Consider the following 21,987-nt stretch of genomic DNA (forward strand, 5'->3'; position numbering starts at 1 on the left):
AATGTCTCATATTTGTGACAAAGTCACATTGACTCTCTTTGAATATTTTCAGTAATGAGGAACATACTCTCTCCAAAGGAAACTCATCCCTTTTTGGACACTGCTAATGGGTATGTTCTATATGTCCACTGGCATTGTGTCTCCAATGCAAAAGCTTATGTTTTTTCAATGATTAATATACCATGTATTTAATTTCTTAGTCTTATCCTTTTTTTGGAAGGGAGATGAAAGGAAGGAAAACAGAAACAAAAACTTATCTGTTGCAAACACTTATATAAATACTAGATATTATATATATTTTTAATGTTTTCTTTTATCGACTTTCAACTAAGAAAACAATTAATTTACTCCTCTGGAAAAGATATATTTGGTTCTGTATTTCATTTTATAATCTAAACTATCTATACTATGAAGGAAATTTTCTTACCTTATAAACAAGTTTATCTGTTTGACTGCCTTTTCACAATCTTGGCTGGCTCATCACAAACATCTCACCTGCTGAGGCATATTCCTCTTCTCAAATACATGATCTCTTCTCATGTATTCAGCTCCCATGAGCTCAAATGCTATATTTATGTAGATAATTTCCATATCTAGCTATCCATCCAACCACAATTTCTCTTCTAAACCCCAGGCCACATCATAGAATGATGGACTTTCAAAGCTGGAAAGGAACTCTCATTGGTCACCTAATACAACCCATATCTAAAAGCAACACTACTTAAAAGTAGTCCATGTTAGTAGTCACCCATTACCTCCTGAAAACCAAACTGACCTACTTACTTTTTTTTTAATTTCATTTTCAATTCTGAATCCTAAACTTCTCACCATTCCCTCCCTGTATAAGAAAACAAAACAAAACAAAAAAAAAAAAAATAAAGCCCGTTACATATATGTGTAGTCAAATAAAACACATTCTTTCAATGGTTGCTATTCCTCATATATGACATTTTGCTTCTTGCTCCCATGTCTGAAATGCCTTCCTTTCACACTTTTGGAATCCCTAACTTCAAAGTTCAATTCTAGAGTCATCTCCTACATGAGACCTTTCCTAATCTCCCTAGCTCTTATTGCAATTTTCCCACCAAAATTTCCTTTAATATCTCTGTGTATGTGTGTATGTTTCATTTCATCTCAGACTTCAATCTCTGGAATCAGATTATGAAAAGAAATTTGGCTGAGTAGGAGACACAATGACCTTGTGGGAGACAAAGTTGGAAGGCAAGACCTTGCCTCCAACACTTAAGAAAGACTCTGTACCAGGTCTTCACCTCCCAATCTACAAGGAACTCGTTCAATGATGTCCAAATCTTAGTGATTCCATGGATTTATTCATAGAGTTTTCTTGGAAATGATACTGGAGTGTTTTGCCATTTCCTTTTCCAGTATGTCTCCACTTTATAGATAAAGAACTGAGGTAAATAAGGGTTAAGTGACTTGCCCAGTGTCACACAGTGACACAGTTAGTAAGCGTCTACGGCCAAATTTGAACTCAGATCAAATCAGAACGCAGAACAGAATAAATCCAGTAAGCCACGTTTTTACCAAAATGGATATTTTCTAAAAGCATTCTTTTAAAAAAGGTTTATTTGATCACTTCTGTTCAGGCATCATTTATGTCTACAGTTAATCTAACAGTGTATATATATCTCACTTTATTCAATAAATGCATGACCAAAAGTTGTATGTAAATAAAATCTTATTTTCCACTGAATTGTCAGAACTTAGTGAATTCTAAATATCAAGAAATTTCATTTTATTGCTTAGTATTTTTGGTGCTACCATTCTAAGCAAAAATTCTTGTTCATATATTTTTAGATTTTATTAACAAAAAATTTGACAAGGTAAAATTTACAAAAGAACATCATTCAATGACTGGAACAATGTAGTTAGTAGAGAAGCGCTTTGGGTCCTAAGAAAACTGGTGTATATCTTTCAACCTGGCCTTTCTAGCCTATAATCCCTAGGAGAAAAGGAGCTTTGAATTGGATAAGAAAGGGAATGATCATAGAGAGTATAAGAAGTACCAAAACACAACCCAATAGATGTGCTCAGTTTGTTGGAATCTTTATAGTAGATCCACTGAGACCTTTCTGTACACCTTTAAAGTGAATCTCAACCTTGGATTGAAACCAATGGCTTAAGGGAATGTCTTTTTAAAAAACCAAACTTTTTAGCTTTTTTTAAAAGAAAAATACATTTTACTCCTAAATTTTGCTTCCAGCTCTTGAAAATAAAGCAAATTAATTGAATGCTGACTTGAGTGAATAATTTTAGAATTTGTTCCCATGAAAAAATCTGGTTTAAAGAATTACAAATTAATTAAACAAACTTAAAATATATAGGTACAGTTAGGTTATATAGCAGATAAAGCATTGGACCTGGAATCAAGAAAACTTGAGTTTAAATCTGATTAAGATAATTTACTAAGTTTGTGATCCTAAGCAAGTTACTTAACCTCTGTTTGCTTCAATTTCCTCCATTTGTAAAGTGAGAATGATAATAATAGCTCCTCCCAGGGTTGTGAGGATCATATAAGATAATAATCTTTAAGCACTTAGCATAGTGCCTGGCATATGGTAAAAGTTACATAAATGTTAGCTATCATCTTCCTCATCAGTAGGAACACATTTTAAAATCTCATTTGTGGAAGAAGTTTCATGTTTCTGCAATAGTTGTAGGACAGTATTTTTACAGCAACAGTTTTTGTAAGATTGAATAGTACAGCATAAACAATATAAAGAATATAGCACCAGGAGAGACCTAAATTCAAATTCTGCTTTGGTCATTTCCTAGGTATATGGCCAAATCACTTTCCCTGAAGCCATCTTTTCATCAGTAAAAGCAAGTCAATGTTTACAGAGTACATGTCAAAACCCAAATGAGTTGTGTATTTAAAGTGCTTTAATGTTATGATTTATATAGTACTTTATATCTATGACATAAATACTGATTTATGGATATCTCTTCAAACAAGATATTTGTAAAATACTTAGCCACAGTGCCCAGTACATGATAGGCATTTAATAAATGCTTCCCTACTTCTCTTTCTTTTATATAAATGTCAGCTCTTGGACTTGATCGCTAAGAGTTGTTGAACTAGAGTGTTTTTGACTTTTAAATGAATAGTCAAACTATACAGTAGAGAATTTTGCTTTTCATAAGAACAAAGATAATATCAAAGAAAGGAAGAATTTTTAAAAAGATCAAAGACAGGAAGATTAGAAAAGCCAGACCCAGAAAGAAAGAAAGATTGTTCAAGCAAAAAACAATATAGCTTGTTGAATATATTATTTCAAGGATACTTACTAAATCATCTATAATGTAAACCTAACAAATGTTAAGAAAGTTATAGATTATACTATCTAAAAAAGCTACTGTTGTTGGAGGGGATGTGGGAAAACTGTGACACTAATACATTGTTGGTGGAATTGTGAATGGATCCAACCATTCTGGAAATCAATTTGAAACTATGCCCAAGGAGTTATCAAATTGCATACCCTTTGATCCAGCAGTGCTTCTACTGGGCTTATATCCCAAAGAGATCTTAAAGGAGGGAAAGGAACCCACATATGCAAAAATACTTGTGGCAGTCCTTTTTCTAGTGGCAAAAAACTGGAAACTGAGTGGATGCCCATCAGTTGGAGAATGGTTGAAAAAGTTATGGTATATGAATATGATGGGATATTATTGTTTTGTAATAAATGATCAGCAAGATGATTTCAGAGAGGCCTGGAGAGACATACATGAACTGATGCTAAGTGAAATGAGCAGAACCAGGAGATCATTGTACACAGCAACAAGATTATACATGATCAGTTCTGATGGGTGTGGCTCTTTTCAACAGTGAGGTGATCAGATCAGTTCCAAATGTTTAGTGATGAAGAGAGCCATCTACACCCAGAGAGAGGACTGTGGGAACCGAGTGTGATTCACAACATAGCATTTACTCTTTTTTTGTTGTTGTTTGCTTGCATTTTATTTTGCTTCTCATTTTTTTTGTTTGATTTTTCTTGTGCGACAAGATAATTGTATAAATATGTATGCATTTATTGGATTTAACATATATTTCTACCATGTTTATTCTATACTGGACTATTTGCCATCTAGGGGAAGATGTGGGAAAAGGAGGGAAAATTGGAACACAACGTTTTTCAAGGGTCAGTGTTGAAAAATCATCATTGCATATGTTTTGAAGTTAAAAAGCTTCAATTTTTTTTAAAGGCTACTATTAGCAATATCTTGATGAAGCTTTCCTACCAAACCTGCTTGTTTAGTTAGCTTCAACTGGCAATTAAAAAAGTCATTTGGTTAGGTATTTTGCTTACTGATATGTTTTGCCTTATTTGGAAGTTCAAATACAACATAATTCTAATGAAGAAAAAAGTCTCAAGCATATGCACCATTTTTAACCATACAAATACAACTCATATTATGATAGATTTGATGACTATCCACTCCATTTAGTACAGTGCTATTTTTCTGTTGCCATATTAAATTTTAGATTGAATTTTGTGTCTGATGAGTTTCACAAAAACTTTTAAAGTCACAGAAAAAAGTAAGCAGAATAACACAGACAACTAGGTGTAGTGGCTAGTGAAAAGACTTCCAAATCAGGAATTCCTGAGTTCAGGGGACATTTCTTGCCAAGATCAGCTGTATGACTTTGAACAAATACCTTAACCTCTCAGTTAGCTCTTCGGACAATTCTAACATTATGGGATGTAAGCCTTTTAACAACAGAGAAATTTTTGTTTTGTTTTGTTTTTGCATGCCCATAATGGTCTCTGGCAGAAAAATCATTTATTAAGTGTTCACTATGTTTAAAGTACCTTGTTAAGTGCTGAGAATACAGAAAATCAGCCAGTATCTACCCTCAAAAAACTCACATTCTACTAGGAGGAGACAATAGAAGACAAGCATCAAGTCAGTGGGAAAATCTCTGTGCCTAAAATTATGAGGGCAAAGAGGAGGCAGTGCATTTTCTTTAATATCATTTCCATGAATAAAACCATAATACATCCTGAGTCACATGACTGGACCCAAAATTATGGTGGAGGAATTTTCTTTTCTGCTTCTGAGGAGGAAACTGAACCACCTTGGGAAGAAGCTGCTCTTCTGCCTTCTGACTCTTCCCATTAAGCTAGAATAGGTTTGGCAGCCCCAAAAAGATTGCTTTTAGAGGGAAATTCCATTTAAAATAACCATAGACAAAATAAAATGTTCAAGTGTCTACCTGCCAAGACAAACCCAGGAACTATTTGAACCTTATTACAAAACACTTTTCACACAAATAATGTCAGGTATAAACAACTAGAAAAATATCAATTACTCATGGGTAGGCTAAACTAATAAAAAGGACACATTCTACCTAAATTGGTTTACTTGTTCAGTGTTATACCAATCAAACCGCCAAAATATTATGTCAGAGCTAAAAAAAATAATAACAAAATTCATTTGGGAGAACAAAAGATCAATAATATCAAAGAAATTAATGAAAAAAAAACACAAAGTAAGGCCTAGTAGTACAAAACCTAAAACAGCAGTCATCAAAAACATATGGTACTAAGAAATAGAACGGTGGATCAGTGAAATAAATTAGATACACATGACTTATAATAATCAATACTATAGTAATCTAGTATGTGATAAACCTAAAAACTCCAGCTTCTGTGATAAGAACTCAGTATTTGACAAAAAATGCTGGGAAAATTGGAAAATAATATGTCAGAAACTTGGCATAGACCTACATTTCACATCCCATACCAAAATAAAGTCAAAATGGATACATGTTTTAGGCACAAAGGGTGATATAAGCAAAGTAGGAGCACCAAGAAATAGTTTACCTATCGGATCTTTGGAGAAGGGTTGAATTATGGCCAAAGGAGAACTAGAGAACATTATGAAATGCAAAATGGACAACTTTGATTACATTAAATTAAAAGGGTTTTTTTTTTCCTTCTCAAAGCCCTTTATTGATTTTTTCAATCCAGTCAACTTAGAGTTTAAATTGGAAAATTTTTGCACAAACAAAACCAAGACAGCCAAGTTTAATAGGCAAGCAAAAATCTTAAGAAAAAAAAAATTTCAGCCCATGTTTCTGATAAAGGCTTCATTTCTAAAACATATAAAGAACTGTGTCAAATTTATAATACAAGTCATTCCCCAATTGATAAAGTGTCAAAAAATAGGAATAGACAATTTTCAGATGAAGAAACTAAAGCCAGCTATAGTCATATGAAAAAATTTTCTAAATCATTATTGATTAGAGAATTGCCACTTCATGCTTCTCAGATTGGCTAAGATGACAGAAAAAAAATTATGTCAAATGTTGGAGAGATGTGGGAAAACTGGGACATTAATGCATTCATTGTTGGTGGAGTTGTGAACTGATCCAACCATTCTGGAGAGTAATTTGGAACTATTCCCAGAAGGGCTATCAAACTATGCATATCCTTTAATCCAGTAGTGCTACAACTGGGTTTATATTCCAAAGAAACCATAAAAAAAGGGAAAAGGACCCAGATGTGCAAGAATGTTTGTAGCAGCTCTTTTTGTGGGGGCAAAGAATTGGAAAATAAGTAGATGCTCATCAATTGGGGAATGGCTGAATAAGTTTCAGTATATAAAAGTAATGGAATATTATTGTTCCATAAAAAATGATGAACAATAGAAAGGCCTGGAAAGATTTACATGAATTGATGTTGAATGCAACAAGCAGAATCAGGAAATATTGTACACAGTAACAGCAATATTATTCAATATTCAACTATGACAGACTTGGTTCCTTTCAGCAACTCATTGATTCAAGGCAATCCCAAAAAACTTTGGATGGAAAACAGCATCCGCATTCAGAGAGAGAATTATGGAATCTGAATATAAATCAAAACAAGCTATGTTCATTTTTTTCTTTTTCATCCCTTTTTTTTTCTTGTGTTTTTTCCCTTGCATTCTGATTTTTTTGTCCCAACATGATTCATAAGGAAATAAGTTTTTAAAAAATGTACACGTATAACAACAATAACAAAAAGAAAGCTGCTATTTCTGGGGCTCTTGGACTTATCTACCCTTTATAGGGCAGATGGTCAGTGATCTTTGGTAATAGTAGTGGCCATTTCTCTCCAAGGGGTGCTACCCTATATGATCACTTTTGAGGAAGGGAAGGGAAAGGAACATGGGAGTGCTACTAGTCCTCAGACTTTGTAAATACTTCAATAAAAATTTAAAGATGCTTAATTAGCAAAGTTGCAGGGCAATTACAGACCACCATCAACTAAGGGAGATTTCTTCAATGAAAAATTAGTTCCTTACATCAATAAAAGCACACATATAGTACAAAAAAAAAGTTATTTCATCTAATTTAAGATTAGTGCTACTCTGGGGTAATAGTTAAAATGGGTAAACTGGCATGAATTTGGTTAGTCATCCTAATTGATTAAAACAGCAAAACCTTGCTGTGCAATATAAGAAAATTCTAATGTTAGCAATATTTTCTTTTCTAAAAAGAAAAAATTATATATGTGTATACACACACATATATTATATATAATTGAACAAATGAGTTACCAAAAAAAGTGTGGCATTTTTCCCCACATAGAAATAGATCTAATTTCCTTTGTTTTACTCTTGGCAACTAGGTGACCCAGTGGATAAAGCTCTTAGCCTTAAGATAGAACTAAATTCAAATTCTGCCTCAAACACTTATATGTACATAACCTCTCAAGTTCGGGAAATGAACTCATCTTTGACTTCTATGTAGACACTTTTGTGTGTCACTCAGACACTTACTAGCTGTGTGACTCTGGGCAAGTTGGTTCCCTTCTGTCTGCCCCAAGTTTCCTCATTCCTATAAAATGGGAATAATAATAGCATTAATCTCATGGAGTTTTGCAGATCAAATGAAGTAATACTTGCAAAGCACTTAGCACAGTGCCTGTCACATTGCAGGCACTTAATAAATGTTTATTCCCTTTCGCTAATATTTCATCCACCTTTTTAAAAACACCCCCTTTAGGCCCATGTTGATGAGAAAATCCTCCACCACATATATAGGAGAACATTTTTTTTCTGAACTTGTAGAAAACCATGCTGTCTCTGAGCAGGAGCCTAAGAATCTTTGTTTTAAAGGACAGAGAGAGAAGATAATAAAACAAATTTAGTTGTTATATTGTCATTCATTTTGCTGAGTTGACAAATCAAAATTTATTAGATCAAAATATAAGCGAACTATATTATCCATATTCCTAATTCATTTTTAGCTTAAATCTTTATTGATCATATAGTTTATGCGAAGATAGTATGATAGGTACCCATAATTACCAAATCAAAATGTGTTCTCTACAGTAAAAAAAAAAATTCATGTTAATGATTTTTAAAACATTTGTATTTTAATAAAAATGAAAATCAGTGATACAAACTTATTTGTATATTAACAGTTACAATCCATTGACTTTATCGTTCAATAATTTTTTTAGTTGTATCTGACTCTGTGACCTCATTTGAATTTTTCTCAAAGATAATGGCAAAAAGGTTTGCCATTGCCTTCTCTAGCTTATTTTATGGATGAAAAAGGGAAACAGGGATAAGAGGCTTGACCAGAGTGACACAGCTAGTAAATGTCTGAAGTAAAATTTGAACTCGTTAAGAACAATCTGCCTGACTCCAGGCCTGGCACTCGTATCTACTATGCCATCTAAACTGCCCTCCTTTGCCTTTAGATGGTACTAACAAAAAAAAGATAAAAATACAATAGACTCAAGCATAGAATCATGGGATTTCATAACTGGTAAAGGATAGGAGTTGGTCTAGACAATTCCCTCACCTCATTAAAAGTAACTAATAGGATATATGCCTAGAATTCATAATGAAGAAAAAAATCTTGATAATTCACTAGGGGTGAACAAGGCCTATATATTTTCTAAGGTGTGAAAAGGTCATTCTGACTGGTTGAGGGACTTGGTAATGCAACTTAGAAGGAATTGCCTTGATCTTCTTCCTGCTTCTGACCTGAGGAGGGCATTGTGGCCTGGGAAGGGCAGAGGTTTTGGATTTTTCAATTAATTCTAGTACAACCCCAGATTGGCAATAGATGACAATAGTTGTATGCACTAGGAGCCAAAGTCAAGAGGAAGAAAAGCTCTATAGAGCCCAACAGAAAAGCTAGACCAAACATCTTGAGGCCTCTAGCAAAAGTTATTCCAGGATCTGCAAGTTACCTTTTTGTCACATATGTGTTCTAAACTTGAGTGAGCCCACCCTTCACTAGATTCTATATGTAATGGTGGTTTGAAAGTGTCACAGATTTGGTGAGGAATCAGTTTTGTAAAAATTGAGACCACGTTTAAATACCTATTTCTAATGGCCAATTAAGCTGGCTGATTATTCAACATCAATGACTCATCACAGAGAAAAATAAACTGTTGGGGGCTGAAGAACTTATACAATTAGAAAGCCAAATCTTATGCCTGCCCTCTATTTTGCTAATTCCAGTGCCAGATTAGGACAGTAGTTCTATATATTCTAAGAGTCTTAGTGATCATAATAAATTGTCATTTAATTAAACATTTGGTTACATAATTAAATAATGATGTTGTGTATTAAAGAAGCCCCAAAAGGTGATTTCGTGCAGTAAGTTAAAGGCAAGGCTGTGACTTGAATTTAAATTTCTTGGCTTCTGATTCAATGTTGCTTTAAATAAAGCATTAATATAAGTACTGGTTTAAGAGATTTTTCAAGTAGTATCAAAATTCAAAGTTTGCCTGAGGGAGTGCTTTGGGAAAGAGGCAAGGTAGATAAGCCACAAAGATGATAAAATCCTAGATAACATTTTAGTGGTATCACTTTTACTAATAAAATAATTATTCAAAAGCACAGCAACTGATTGTGGAATCTATTTGATTTATATGAATATACCCTAAGCAAATACATTTAAGTGGTCATAATTTCAACAGATGAGAAATCAAGTAAAAGTTATTATATTTTCAGTTAAGAGTTTTATCTATAATTTAGAGTACTGCACTCCAGTACCATGTTACTCAACAATATCCACTACTGATAAAGCACTACATATAAACTAAATATTCTCAATCCTCCCCAAATTCATCATTGCATTCCTGCATATTATTCGAATGTGAACAAAGGATTCTTGAAACTGAAGCCTTTCAACCCATGGGATAGAATTTATAATTTTCTTCATTATTATTACAGCTGTTTGCTTCCTTTGATGTCCTGATCGCCAAAACTCATCATACAACTGGCTCATTGGCTAACCTTGAATAATTGAAAGCTAAACTCAGTGCAATAAGATAGTTATCTTCACCTCTTCCACTTAGTTGCCAAAACTAATATTAGCACAATGAAGATTCAACAACCAAGCTGTCAGATCTGGTGACTTCATAGTAATATTTATACCTATGTGTTCTTAATACATATCATTCTCATACTAATTTTTAAAGTGGTGCTTGGAGAAAAGAGCTCATAAGTATGGGAAGTTTCTAAGGGAATAAAATAGAGCACAGATCTTAAAGGTCAAGTCAGCACTTAAAACCTAACCTATAATAGATGCCTTGTCACTATATACAAATCACCCAGAAGAACAAGCCCATGTTGCATTATTTCTTCCCCCAGGCTTGGGATTTATAGGCTACATATATAGCAACAGGACAAATCCACGGAAGTGGGGACTCAAAACACCCCAATTTCCTGAGCCGTTTCTACCCCAGGAAGGAGCAAAGAGCAGTTTGGTGCCTGGAGTTGGGGAAAATGTGAGGACCATTTGTTGGACGGAAGCCTATGACATAAGAAAGGCAGTTAATCTATTAAGACACAACTGAAGGTCCGAACCAAGTACCCACTTAGGATCGTGTCAAGCAAGATCATGGTTAATGCTAGCGCTCTCAAAAAATGACGACGCAAGTTAAGGTGTATCATTGAGGGGAAAAAAAAAATTCTTCTTCGTTCTACCTCCCTATTACCATGACAACGGGACTCGAGATGGCCGAAAGAAGGCACACAGGCCCAGAGACTGCATTTATCTCCCCATAGGGATTCCCATCAGCGGGGCCAAAGTCAGAGACCAATGACCCAGAGATCCGCCCCCTCCTCCCAAAATAAAAACAAACGGACAAATTAAGGACGGAGATGGCTCTCCATCACTGCCACAACTCCCTCGCTTTACTTTTTCTGCCCCCTATGATGAGAAACTCGGGGTAACGGAGTCGTTCCGCCTTCCTATGGGAAGGAGGGGACGGTTGTGTAGACCTTTCCTCTGCCGGCCCCCACTCCCGAGCACCCCACCCCCTTGCACCCGGGGCAATGCCACACACAAGATGGCAGCCACACACCTACCGGAGGGAACCGCGACGCCACCGCTGCTAGGATGCCGGCTACCCGAATGCGGTTGATTCCATTGGTTTAACTCCGAAGCGCGAGACAATCTGAGACTGGGAGCAGCCAATCAGGAGCCTGAAAGCGAGAGTGGGTCAGAGAGCCGAATCGGCGGATGACAGTAGCCTTCCGCTAGCTTCAGAAGCCTGTACGCAGCTGATCCAGGGGTGTGGCAAAAGGAAGAGCAGCCAATGGTCACTTTGCTTGGCTGCGCGGGCTGGGAGGCTCAGACTCCGCCCACTTCGACTTTAGCCTTAGGGATGCCCGGGGATGCTCTGAAGCGCGTGTTCCGTTCCCGGTGAAGCGGGAATCTAGCGATTGTAGGTATCCGGCGGGTATTTAAAAAAAAAAAAAAAAAGGCTGAGGAAGCCTCCTAGTGGAGGTGTGCCGGAGGGTGGTGGGGGCTACGCCCGGCGCCTCTCGGATGGGCAAGGAGCCAGGCCGTAGGTCGGAAGGAGGTGGCCAGATTAGACACCTTGATCGACCCGGCGGCGGAAAGACTTATCCGGAATTGCGGAGTCGTCCTTCCTCTCGCGTTGCCCGCCCCTGGGGTCACGCCGCTTGCGGCTGTTACTGGCGACTCGGGTAGAGGTCGGCCTGGGCCAAGCGGGGGAAAAAAAAAACAGGCAGCCGGTTCACGGGGGTGCGGGCCGGACTGGGGTCCCCTGTGAGAGGGTGAACGGGACGCCGCCGTCCCGTCCCACTGATACTCTCTCCTCTCCACCTCCGCTGTCTGATTGAGGCCACGTGTGTCTGGAGGCTGTGCCTCGCTTGACTGAAGTCCTGCTCCCAGCTCCAGGCCCTAGTGACCCGAGAGCTTCAAGGACATGGAAACGGAGCCTTGGTCTGTTGAAGCAGAAAGAAAGCTTTGAGCTCTTCTTGCTATGGCCCCTAGGGATTAGGTGAACTTCTGCCAAGGCCTCCTTCCACCAACCCAGCTCTGTTTTATCCATAAATTGTCTGTCTGTCACCCAACTTGGAAAGGGATTATTCGCAGGCCTGGATTCAGCAACTGAAATCCGCAGTCCATCTGCAGTCTCCCATAAGAAAAGCTGTGGAGCAAAAAGAAGACATTTTCCTTTTAACTGCTGTCAAAGGAAAGCAGCTTTCTAAAGAGTAGTAGTCCCTAGGAAAGAAATATTTCAATCTATAATTCCCCAATAGTGGTCAAAGGAATGACTGGTAAAAAGACATGACCAATTTTGCTCTGCTCTGGAGCATCAATCTGTAAAGAAAAAATGTCACTTGATCCTTTAAGGTTTTCTTTAATTCCACTCCTTTTAGTTTGATATAAATAACAGAAATAACAGCTTCTTACCTATGGAAAGGATGGCCCACTAGTAAAATCTTGCTTTTACTAATAAGTAGGATTCTTTATAGACAGGTTTTGCTTCTCGAATGGGAGATGACAGTTGTGTTCCGTTATTTAACTGCTTTGTATTGCAAGGGGAAAAAAAAGTTTGAACATAAGAAAGTTGTTGGCTACAAGTTAGTAGCCCATCAGAAATGTAAATAAAATCGTTTTGGCCCCTAATTGTATTTTATAAATGAATTGTATTTTTCTACTTGACATGGAGCTACAGATTAAATCATAATATTCATTTACATAATGCCCTATGATATTGTCCTTTGAAGAGCCCCTATAATGTAGTTATTGAAAGTACTCATAGATAGAACTAAAGTTTAAAGAAGTTTAATAGTTTGCCTGTAGTAACTAGTTAACATCTAGATAGAATTTTAACTGTTTCCTGACTCCAAATTGGATACACTATCACTAAAATAAACCTGTCAATTTTTAGATGTCCAACTTTTAAGTGTGTGTGTATATATATATGTATATGTGTGTGTGTATATATATATATATATATATATATATATATAATATATATATATATATATTATATATATATATATATTTAACCCTTTAGTATTCTTAAAGTTACATAGCCATCTTTGGAATTTAAATAAGATGGCAAAAATGAATATTTAAAGACTGAAAAAGTTATGTGCTAAAACTGACATTGGTGATTTTTTTTTTTTAAGGGGGGGAAGTAGCCATGCATTTGACAGCACCATGAGTATTTCTTATTTTGGAATTGTACTAAACCATTTCTCAAAATACTTCAAATATCTAATATCCTGTGGTTCGCTGAATATTTCAGTGAATCAGATTTGGTTTATGTATAAGTTTTATATTAAACATTTTATAATCAAATATCTATAGATTTACTCATTTAAATGTGTTCTTCCTTTAAAGAAAGAAATGAAACCAACTAAAGATAAAAATTCAATAACTTGTTATGATGTCATGATTTTTTAAAAAGTCATTGGGAGAAAATTTTTTGTTTAAATATTATAGTTCAATAGTTTCAGGTATGAGTAATTCAGATGGAAACCTATTTGGGGAATTCCAGCTGAATACTAAAATGCTGTGACTTTTATCATAACACCCTTTAAAAATCATTTATCAGCTTTGTATTTTTAAAATGTATGCTCTTTCCTCTTGTTTTCTTGTATAGAGTGTTTTACTGATTCATGGATGCAAAAAATGAAAATGGTTTCATCTTGAAGAAAGTTCCTATTTAATTTGCCTACATTCTGATCAACACTTTGAAGTGTAACTTGAAGAACTCAACATGGGGTTTGAACATTAGCCATCCCTGATAGTTCCTTTTATCATGATTTCCAGTTTGAAAATTTGCCAGACTAAATTTGTCAAAAAATATTGGATCCAAAGTAGAATGAATAAGAGAGAAATGTCTAATGATTGCCAGTGCCTTGGAAGAGGGAATATAGGAGTCAAAGTTGGATGCTAGTTATATTTTCCAATGATAGTGTTTCTTCTAATATTCCTGTGAATCTCATCCTGAAGAGTTTTCCCTACTTCAACAGCTACTGCAAAAGATGGAAGAAAGAAATGGTAAGTTGAACAAAATTATTAACTTACTCATTAGAAAGAAAGTTTTAGAATGTTTTTAGAAGCATATGTGATTCCAGCTTGAGGAACTCCTACCACTAACTCCCTTAATGGTTCAGTACCTCTAATTAGAATGCAATATAATATGATACGAACAATATAGTAAACATGTGTTAAGTGCCTATTCTGTGCCAGGTTATGCAGTCATTATTTTTGCAGGGGCAGGGGTGAGATTAAGTGATTTGCCCAGGGTTACACAGGTAGTGTTAAATGTCTGAGGTTGGTCTTCTATCCAATATGTCCAATCTTTCTTGACTGAAAATGACTTCTAAATTAGATAGCTTTAAGCACTCTTAATAGTGGGGTTTCTTTTGTTTGTTTTTTTTAACATTCTTAAGTAATAGGAGTTAGGAAGACCTGAATTCAGATTCAGTCTCATTCACTTGTAGCTGTGTGATCCTGGGCAAATTCTTAATCTCTGCCTCCCTTAGTTTCCCCAAGTGTAAAATGGTGGTTATAAGAGCCCCTACTTCCCAGGCTTGTTCTGAGACACTTGTAAATGAGACACTTGTAAAGTACTTAGCACAGTGCTGGCACGTAAAAACTTAGTAAGTGCTTTCTATCATTGTTACTGTCATTATTTATTACTGATTGTACCTACTTGTCAGGGTTCTTGTGAGGATCAATTGGAATGGTATCTGTGAAGTGCTTAACATAGTGCCTGGCACATAGTAGGCACTATGTAAATGCTTATTCTCCTCTTCTTACCAGGGCACACTAATTTTAATCAGTCAATAAACAAACATTACTGGTGCTTACCATTTGTTAGTCACTATGCTAGGAATAGGAAGACAAAAACGAAATAGCGACGGCAAGGAACTTACATTGTATCAGGGAAACGCATGTAAACATAAAGATATAAAAATATATACAAGAAAATGGTGGGGGGGGAAGTGACCTTATAAGTGGAGAATCAGAGAAGACTATATAGAAGTTGGCATTTGAGCTGAATTTTGAAGGAATCTAGGGATTCTTGAAGTGGAAGTGAAGAAGGAAAGCATGTTAGGCATGGAATACAACCACATAGAAAAACATGTAGAGATGAAATGTTGCAAATGAGTAATGGCAAGTAGGCCAGTTTAACTAGATGACAAAATATGTAAAGAGGAAGAATAAACTTGGAAAAATAGAGTGGCTAGATTAAGAGGGTTAAATTCCAAGCAGAGGAATTTGTGTTTTATCCTTGAAGCAATAGGGAGCCAGTGAAACTTTTAAAACAGCAGAATAGATGAGTAAACATAGCCATGTTCCTCCAGTCTTCTCCTGAGGCTTATATTTTTCTCCATAATTCTGGGGCTTTTAACCTTTTTTCACATGTTCCTTTGACCAGTCTGATAAAGCCATGGACTTCTTAGAATAATATTTTTAAATGCATAAATTCATATATTAAGAGTTAAGTTGTCAGAATATTTTAAATAAACAAAATTGTAGATTCCTAAGCACCCTGTATAATGAGGCCCCTAGTTGTTTAGTATATAGAGAGGTAACTTCCTGCCTATAGTCATTTTTTTCTATCCATTAGAGAAATTTAGGACAAATATTACTTAGTATTTTTCTATGATTTTATGCAGAGAGGAGAATTTTTCTTCCCCCATCATTACCAAAGGGGAAGACTGTTTAGTAAATAACCTTGTTAAGTATAACTTTATGTAGTAAGCCCTCTCAAAGGATGTCATGAAATAGGGAATATTCTGCTCATGGACCACTTGGATTTTAGTTCCCTGAGTTCTTTCTATCTCTTAGCTGAAAAGTATTTTGCATTTGTTATTGTTGTAAATAATGTAGTAGACTCTCACTGAGGAAAATCCCTCTACTAACATAGGTTGGCTCTTGGTTTTGCAAATTAGTAATAGTTTTAGAGAGTTTCCCAGAGTGCTGAAAGTTGAAATGACTTTCTCAGATTGACAAAGCCATTATGTACCAGAGGTTGGTCTAAAGCCAACCTCTTCCTGAGTCTGAGGCCTCTTGGTGTGTCTTCTATGCCATAGCTACCTCAACAAAGAGAGTCTGCTCTCTGAGGACCCCTTTTCCCAATGATTAAGGAACCATGAGTCTACCCAGGTTGTATTCAGGTATAGGGGCTTATTTCCTGTGTGACTATTCTTACCCTAATTTTTTTTGGTGGGATAGGAAGATTCTCTTTCCTGTTGTAGAAGAATACAGAGCTCGTTTCTCTGTAGTTTTTATGATTAATATTAAAAAAAAAATTCAGTTCTTGAGTATGACCCTTTAGAGTTAAAATAAAGATCTCAGATGACATGAATAAAAACTCTAAGAATTTGTGGACAATTAGTGATCACTGTATTAATTAGGTTTGCCAACAATCAAGAAATGTATGATCAATGATTTCTCTCTGTAACCAAAGACATCAAGGGAGACCTTGAAATGTTTTAAATCCTTTTTGAAAGAGAATTCCCTTGACAAGTGGAACTCAGTCCTGATTGGTGGACATTTAATAAACAGGTAAGCTAAAAGTTTTCAATTCCAAACAAATTAGATTTCCCAATTGAGTAAAGTCCCACCCAATTAAGTGGCATATATCTTGAAGTCTGGGAGCAAATTTCTGGGGAAAGGGTGGATCACAAATAAATAATTAGCTATTAACACAATAATATAATAATAATTTGTGTCACAGATTCAGTTGGGTCAGTGGGATGAGAAAGTAGTACACCTCATTCACTATAAAGAAGCATGTTCCAAAGGTGAAGGATGAAGTGCTTGAAGGCCATTTTCATAGTCTTTGGGCAGTGAGGTGTAGTGGATAGAGCACCACATTTAGATGCCTGCTAGTAGGTTTGAATCTTCATCCTGTCCTTTGCTAAATATGATATCTTGGGCAAATTTCTATTAACTTCTCTGGGCTTTCATTTCTTCATCTCTAAAACAAAGAGGTTATATTAAGTTAGTACTCAATTTCCCGTTTTAAATCCTATGATCTTAAGAATAACATCGTGGAAGATCTAATCCTGCTTTCTTTTATCAATCTCTTGCCTCTAAAGTTTGGGCTAAATAATTTAGAAGTAGAAAATAGATTAAGATTAAACTAGTAAGCCATATTCCAGTTAGTTAATAGTTCAATACTACTGCTGCATGATACAGTAGATAGAATGTCAGCCCTGGAGTCAGGAACACTTGTTCAAATCCAGCTTCATATACTTACTAGCTGTGTGATCCTGGGCAAAATTACTTAATCCTCGATTTCCTTATCTCTTAAATGAGAGGGAAATAGCAGTCCACTCCAGTATTTTTGACAAGAAAATCTCGAAAGGAGCAGACACAAATTCTGAACAAACATCAAATCACTTCTTAGGCTAGAAGGAGTCAGACCAACTTTAAGAATTGTTTCAGTGATGTATTGCTGTCCTTAATTGATTTTGGCCTTTTAGATCAGAAAATGCCTAAATATTCTATCTTTGTCTGTCACAAGATTGTTAAAAAAGGAAAAAGATGTAGGAAGTGTTGGTTAGAGCAGTGAATATAGGCATTGTGGAAAGAAGAGGAAACAAAAAGAAACTTGTGGGATAACTTAAGTTCTATCAGAATATTTATGAATTAAGCCCAAAAAAATATTCAGGTAAGTTGGCTGTGAGAGTATTAAGAGACTGTTGCTAAAACTTTCACAAATAAATCTGTACTTCTTGGTGACCTTAACTAACTATTGATAGCTCAAATAACCTTTTTTGGTTTTTGTAATTGACTTTTCTTGGTGCATAGCATAGTATAGATTTTCTAAGTATTCCCTATCAAAATATCTTAATGACATAAATTGATATTTCTAACGGAAGCCTTCAAATGAAAATCACTGCACTGATGACTACAAATCTTAAAAATGACTTGGTTTGTGCCTAAATTGCTTTTTTTCAGCATCTGCCTCTTCTTTACTCAAGCCAAGAGAAGGAAGTAATAAATGATGCCATCAGATTATGGGGAGTTCTTCAATAAATAATCTTAACAGGATTGACAGGTTTTTTTAGAAATGGTCTCAGTCCTTTTTGACATAAATATCTATCATAAATAAAAGAGAACCCTTAGAAAATCTTTTTAGGTTATTCTTGGTTAGAAGCATGAGGCCATAATTTCTAAGGGCGTCATTTAAAGTAGAGAGTAGGAAACTAATAAGCTGTCCTAGAATTCCTACCTTGAAATGATCTCTTTGGGACCTTTGGGATTTTTAATCATTTACTTTTATTGTTGTTGTTGTTGTTGTTGTTTAATAGTATTTTAATTTTTTCCCAATTTTTTAGTTTGAAATTTTTCTTTTTCCCTCCCCTTCCCTCTCTGGGAAATGGTAGGCAATTTTATTTAAGTTACACATATGCAGTCATGTAAAACATATCCTTTCAGAGTTGTAAAAGAAGAACCAGACCAAGAGAATAAAAAAAGAATAAAGCAAATGGAAAAACATGTTTTGATCTGTATTTGGAATGTTTCGGTTCATTATCTGAATGTGGATAGCTTTTTCATTTATGAATCTTTTATACTTGTCTTGGATCATTGTGTAGCTGAGAAAATCTGTGTTACTCATAGTTAACCATCACACAATGTTGCTGATACTGTATACAGTGTTTTTCTTGTTCTGCTCATTTTGATTTGTATCAGTTTATATAAATCTTGTCAGATTTTTCTGAAATCTTCTTGTTCGTTATTTCTTGTTGCACAATAATATTCCACTCACATACCACAATTTGTTCAGCCATTCCCCAATTGACAGATATCCTCTCAGATTCCAATATTTTGTCATAGTAAAAAGGACTGCTTTAAGTATTTTTGCATATGTAGATTCTTTCCTCCTTTTTTGTGATCTCTTTGCAATACAAACCTAGTAGTGGTATTACTGGATCAAAGGGTATGAACAGTTTTATTGCCCTTTGGGAATAGTGCCAAATGATTCTCCAAAATGGCTGGATCATTTCTGAACTTATTTTGTCCCAATTTTTCCACATCCTCTTCAACGATTGTCACTTTCCTTTTTTGTCATATCAGCCAATCTGGTAGGTGTGAGGTGGTATGTCAGTTTTAATTTGCATTCTCTGTGAAGTTGCAGTTTTCAGATGAAGAACTCGAAGCTATATATAGGCATTTATGAAAACATGCTCTACATTATTTTTGATTTAGAGACATGGGCTTTATTGGTCATATAAAGAAATATGTTTATCTTATATTCTGAAGCTTTACTAAAGTTAATTATTTCAAGTAGTTCTTTGGTTGATTCTCTTGGGTTCTCTAAGTATTCCATCATATGATCTACAAAGAGCAATAAATTTGTTTCTTTATTTCCTATGCTAATTCCTTCAATTTCTTTTTCTTATTGCTATAGCTAACATTTCTAGGACAATAATAATGGTGTAAATAGGCATCCTTGTTTCACGCCTGCTCTTGTTGGGAAGGTTTCTGCCTTTTTCCCATTACAGATAATGCTTGCTGATAGATATTATTTATCATTTTAAGGAATGCTCCCTTTTTTCCTATGTTCTTTCTTATTTTTAATAGCAATGGGTGCTGTATTTTTGTCAAAGGCTTTTTCTGCATCTCTTGAGATAATCATATGATTTTTGTTAGATAGTCATTTACTTTTTTAAAGAATCTTTGTCCTTATTAATCATTAGCAAAAACATTATCTAGATAAAATTTAAATTCATTATTGTTCAAGAAATATAACATAGTAACAAACCTTCCTATTTATTTCCATTGCCACTTCTGAACTCTAATTTTCTAGATTTTGTTGCTTTTTATCAGCAATGATATTGAGATTTCACTTCCTTTATTCATCTCTTCTAATATTTTCTTATATTCTTTATCCTTATCAATTCTTGTGGCAGAAAATTACTCACCTAAACTCCAGTCATGCATTATCAGAAGTCTGAATCACAAAATCAAAGAATGTGAGAATTGAAAAGAGACCTCAATGGTCACATGTTCCAATTATACATGAAAGGAATTCCCAAAAAAACATAGCTGCTGCAAGTAGTGCTACAGCCTTTGTTTGAAGACCTCATGTTCAGAGTCCAAAATAAAGTTCATCTAAAACAAAATTTATTATCTTCTAATCTAAAGCTACATGTCCTCTAACCTTCCCTAATTTTTTTTTTTTAAATTGAGGACTCTACTAGTATTTGTTTATAGCTTCAAAGTCAGACATAATTACAGGAATAATGATGATAATAACAGTTTCAGCATTTATATAGTGCTTTAAGGTTTGCACTCCAATCAAGTGCCATGTCAGTCAGCATTTGATAATACCTACTGTGTCAGGCACTGTGTTAAGCATGGAAGGTACAAATACAAAAAGGAAAAGAAAAGTCCCTCTCCTAAAGTAGCTTACAATCTAATGAGGAAATCAACCCACAAAAAGAAACTGAAAAGAGTGGAATAGGGAGGAAGACTTAGTGAAGTGAGGTCCCCTGTATTCTTCAAAAGAGCATCTGGCCTTAGAATGTTGGGGTTTTTTTGGTTGTTTTTTTAATATCTTCATAATTAGAACAAATGTTAAATTTATTCAGAAGTTAGTGAAAATAAAGATGAAATTCTTCTAAATTTCAAAATTAATGGATTCCTTAAAATCTATAAATAGACCAAGTGGACCAAAAATCCCTAGCTTAAGAACTCCAGTTGTATAGCTTTCAGTCCAGTTCTGTATTATAGTCTGGACTGGAATTCTTCATTGACTTGTTTTGTTTTTTCCTCTGTGGGTGATCATAGCAGACTCTTAATTTTTATGTTTGGGAGTTTCCATTGTGTTCTAGGGCTGTATATGATAAGCACAACGTCTGCCAAAAGGAGCTTTTTGAAAATGTCACTATCTTTAGAGAAGCTCTTTTTCATTTCTTCTACTACAGTGACAAACATGCTTTTACCAATTTTATGACTTGGTATTAATAATAAAGGTGGTTATTGTTTTATCTTTAATGTAATCTTATGCAGCTTGGATTTTGTTTGGAAAACACCTGTGTTGAAGGAGAAACTTGTTTTGTTTTTGTAATGTTAGCGAACAGTATGTTCCTCTACATCTTTCTGTCAATTGTATGATGGTAAAATTTGGGCTTCTGTGAAATATTAGTTTGAAAATTCAACCTGTTCCCTTCTAATACTGTAATCAAGGGTGTCTGTTCTATATGTCTCTTGTGATTTTATAGAGATGGAAAAATAGATATTATGTACAGATCAGTAATTATTGATGTTAGCTCCTCATTTTGATATTAATAATGTTTAATATGATTTTTTTCTACTCCCTTTGTTATCCTGAGATTCCTTGAAAAATAGTCTTTCAAAATCACCACTATTATAGACCTAAGTATAACTTCTGTTCCCATCTTTTTTTTTTTAATGTCATTTCTGTTTCCTTCTCTTTTAAGTCCAAACGTGGTAGTTCTATTGTTCTTGATAGTGAAAAAAGTTTGCCGTAAAAATTTAGATCTTTTATATCTTTTGTCTATTAGCCTTCCAGTTTTATCCTTAAATGTCCTTGAGATTGCTTTGATGTTTGTGTTTTCAGCCAAGGCTTCTATAAACTTTATTTTTCCTTCTATTGCTTCTTACTGTTTTATGGAGTAATAATCTGCTCATAAATAAATATAAAAATGCTTAATCTTCCACCAGCTTTCTCTTTGAGAATTTAAAATACAAGC

General features: G+C 35.0%; 2 protein-coding genes across 3 annotated transcripts in view; one reads left to right on the forward strand and one right to left on the reverse strand.

Moving 5' to 3' along the window:
* The window catches only part of CAB39L (calcium binding protein 39 like), a 150,547-nt gene extending 139,101 nt beyond the window's left edge, over positions 1-11,446 (reverse strand). Inside the window, exon 1 of one of the 2 annotated variants that reach the window (XM_051987354.1) lies at positions 11,347-11,446. The gene's annotated coding sequence lies outside the window, so the exon portion shown is untranslated. The remainder of the gene's footprint in view (positions 1-11,346) is intronic. The other variant, XM_051987353.1, reaches the window with a different exon arrangement.
* A 158-nt stretch (positions 11,447-11,604) lies between these two features.
* The window catches only part of SETDB2 (SET domain bifurcated histone lysine methyltransferase 2), a 105,112-nt gene continuing 94,729 nt past the window's right edge, over positions 11,605-21,987 (forward strand). The window contains exons 1-2 of the mRNA XM_051990716.1: positions 11,605-11,705; positions 13,905-14,305. Of these exons, the coding sequence (XP_051846676.1) occupies positions 14,290-14,305 (16 nt within the window). The 5' untranslated portion in view covers positions 11,605-11,705; positions 13,905-14,289. The remainder of the gene's footprint in view (positions 11,706-13,904; positions 14,306-21,987) is intronic.

This window comes from Antechinus flavipes, chromosome 3 (assembly GCF_016432865.1).
Source record: "Antechinus flavipes isolate AdamAnt ecotype Samford, QLD, Australia chromosome 3, AdamAnt_v2, whole genome shotgun sequence".
Classification (NCBI taxonomy): Eukaryota; Metazoa; Chordata; class Mammalia; order Dasyuromorphia; family Dasyuridae; genus Antechinus; species Antechinus flavipes.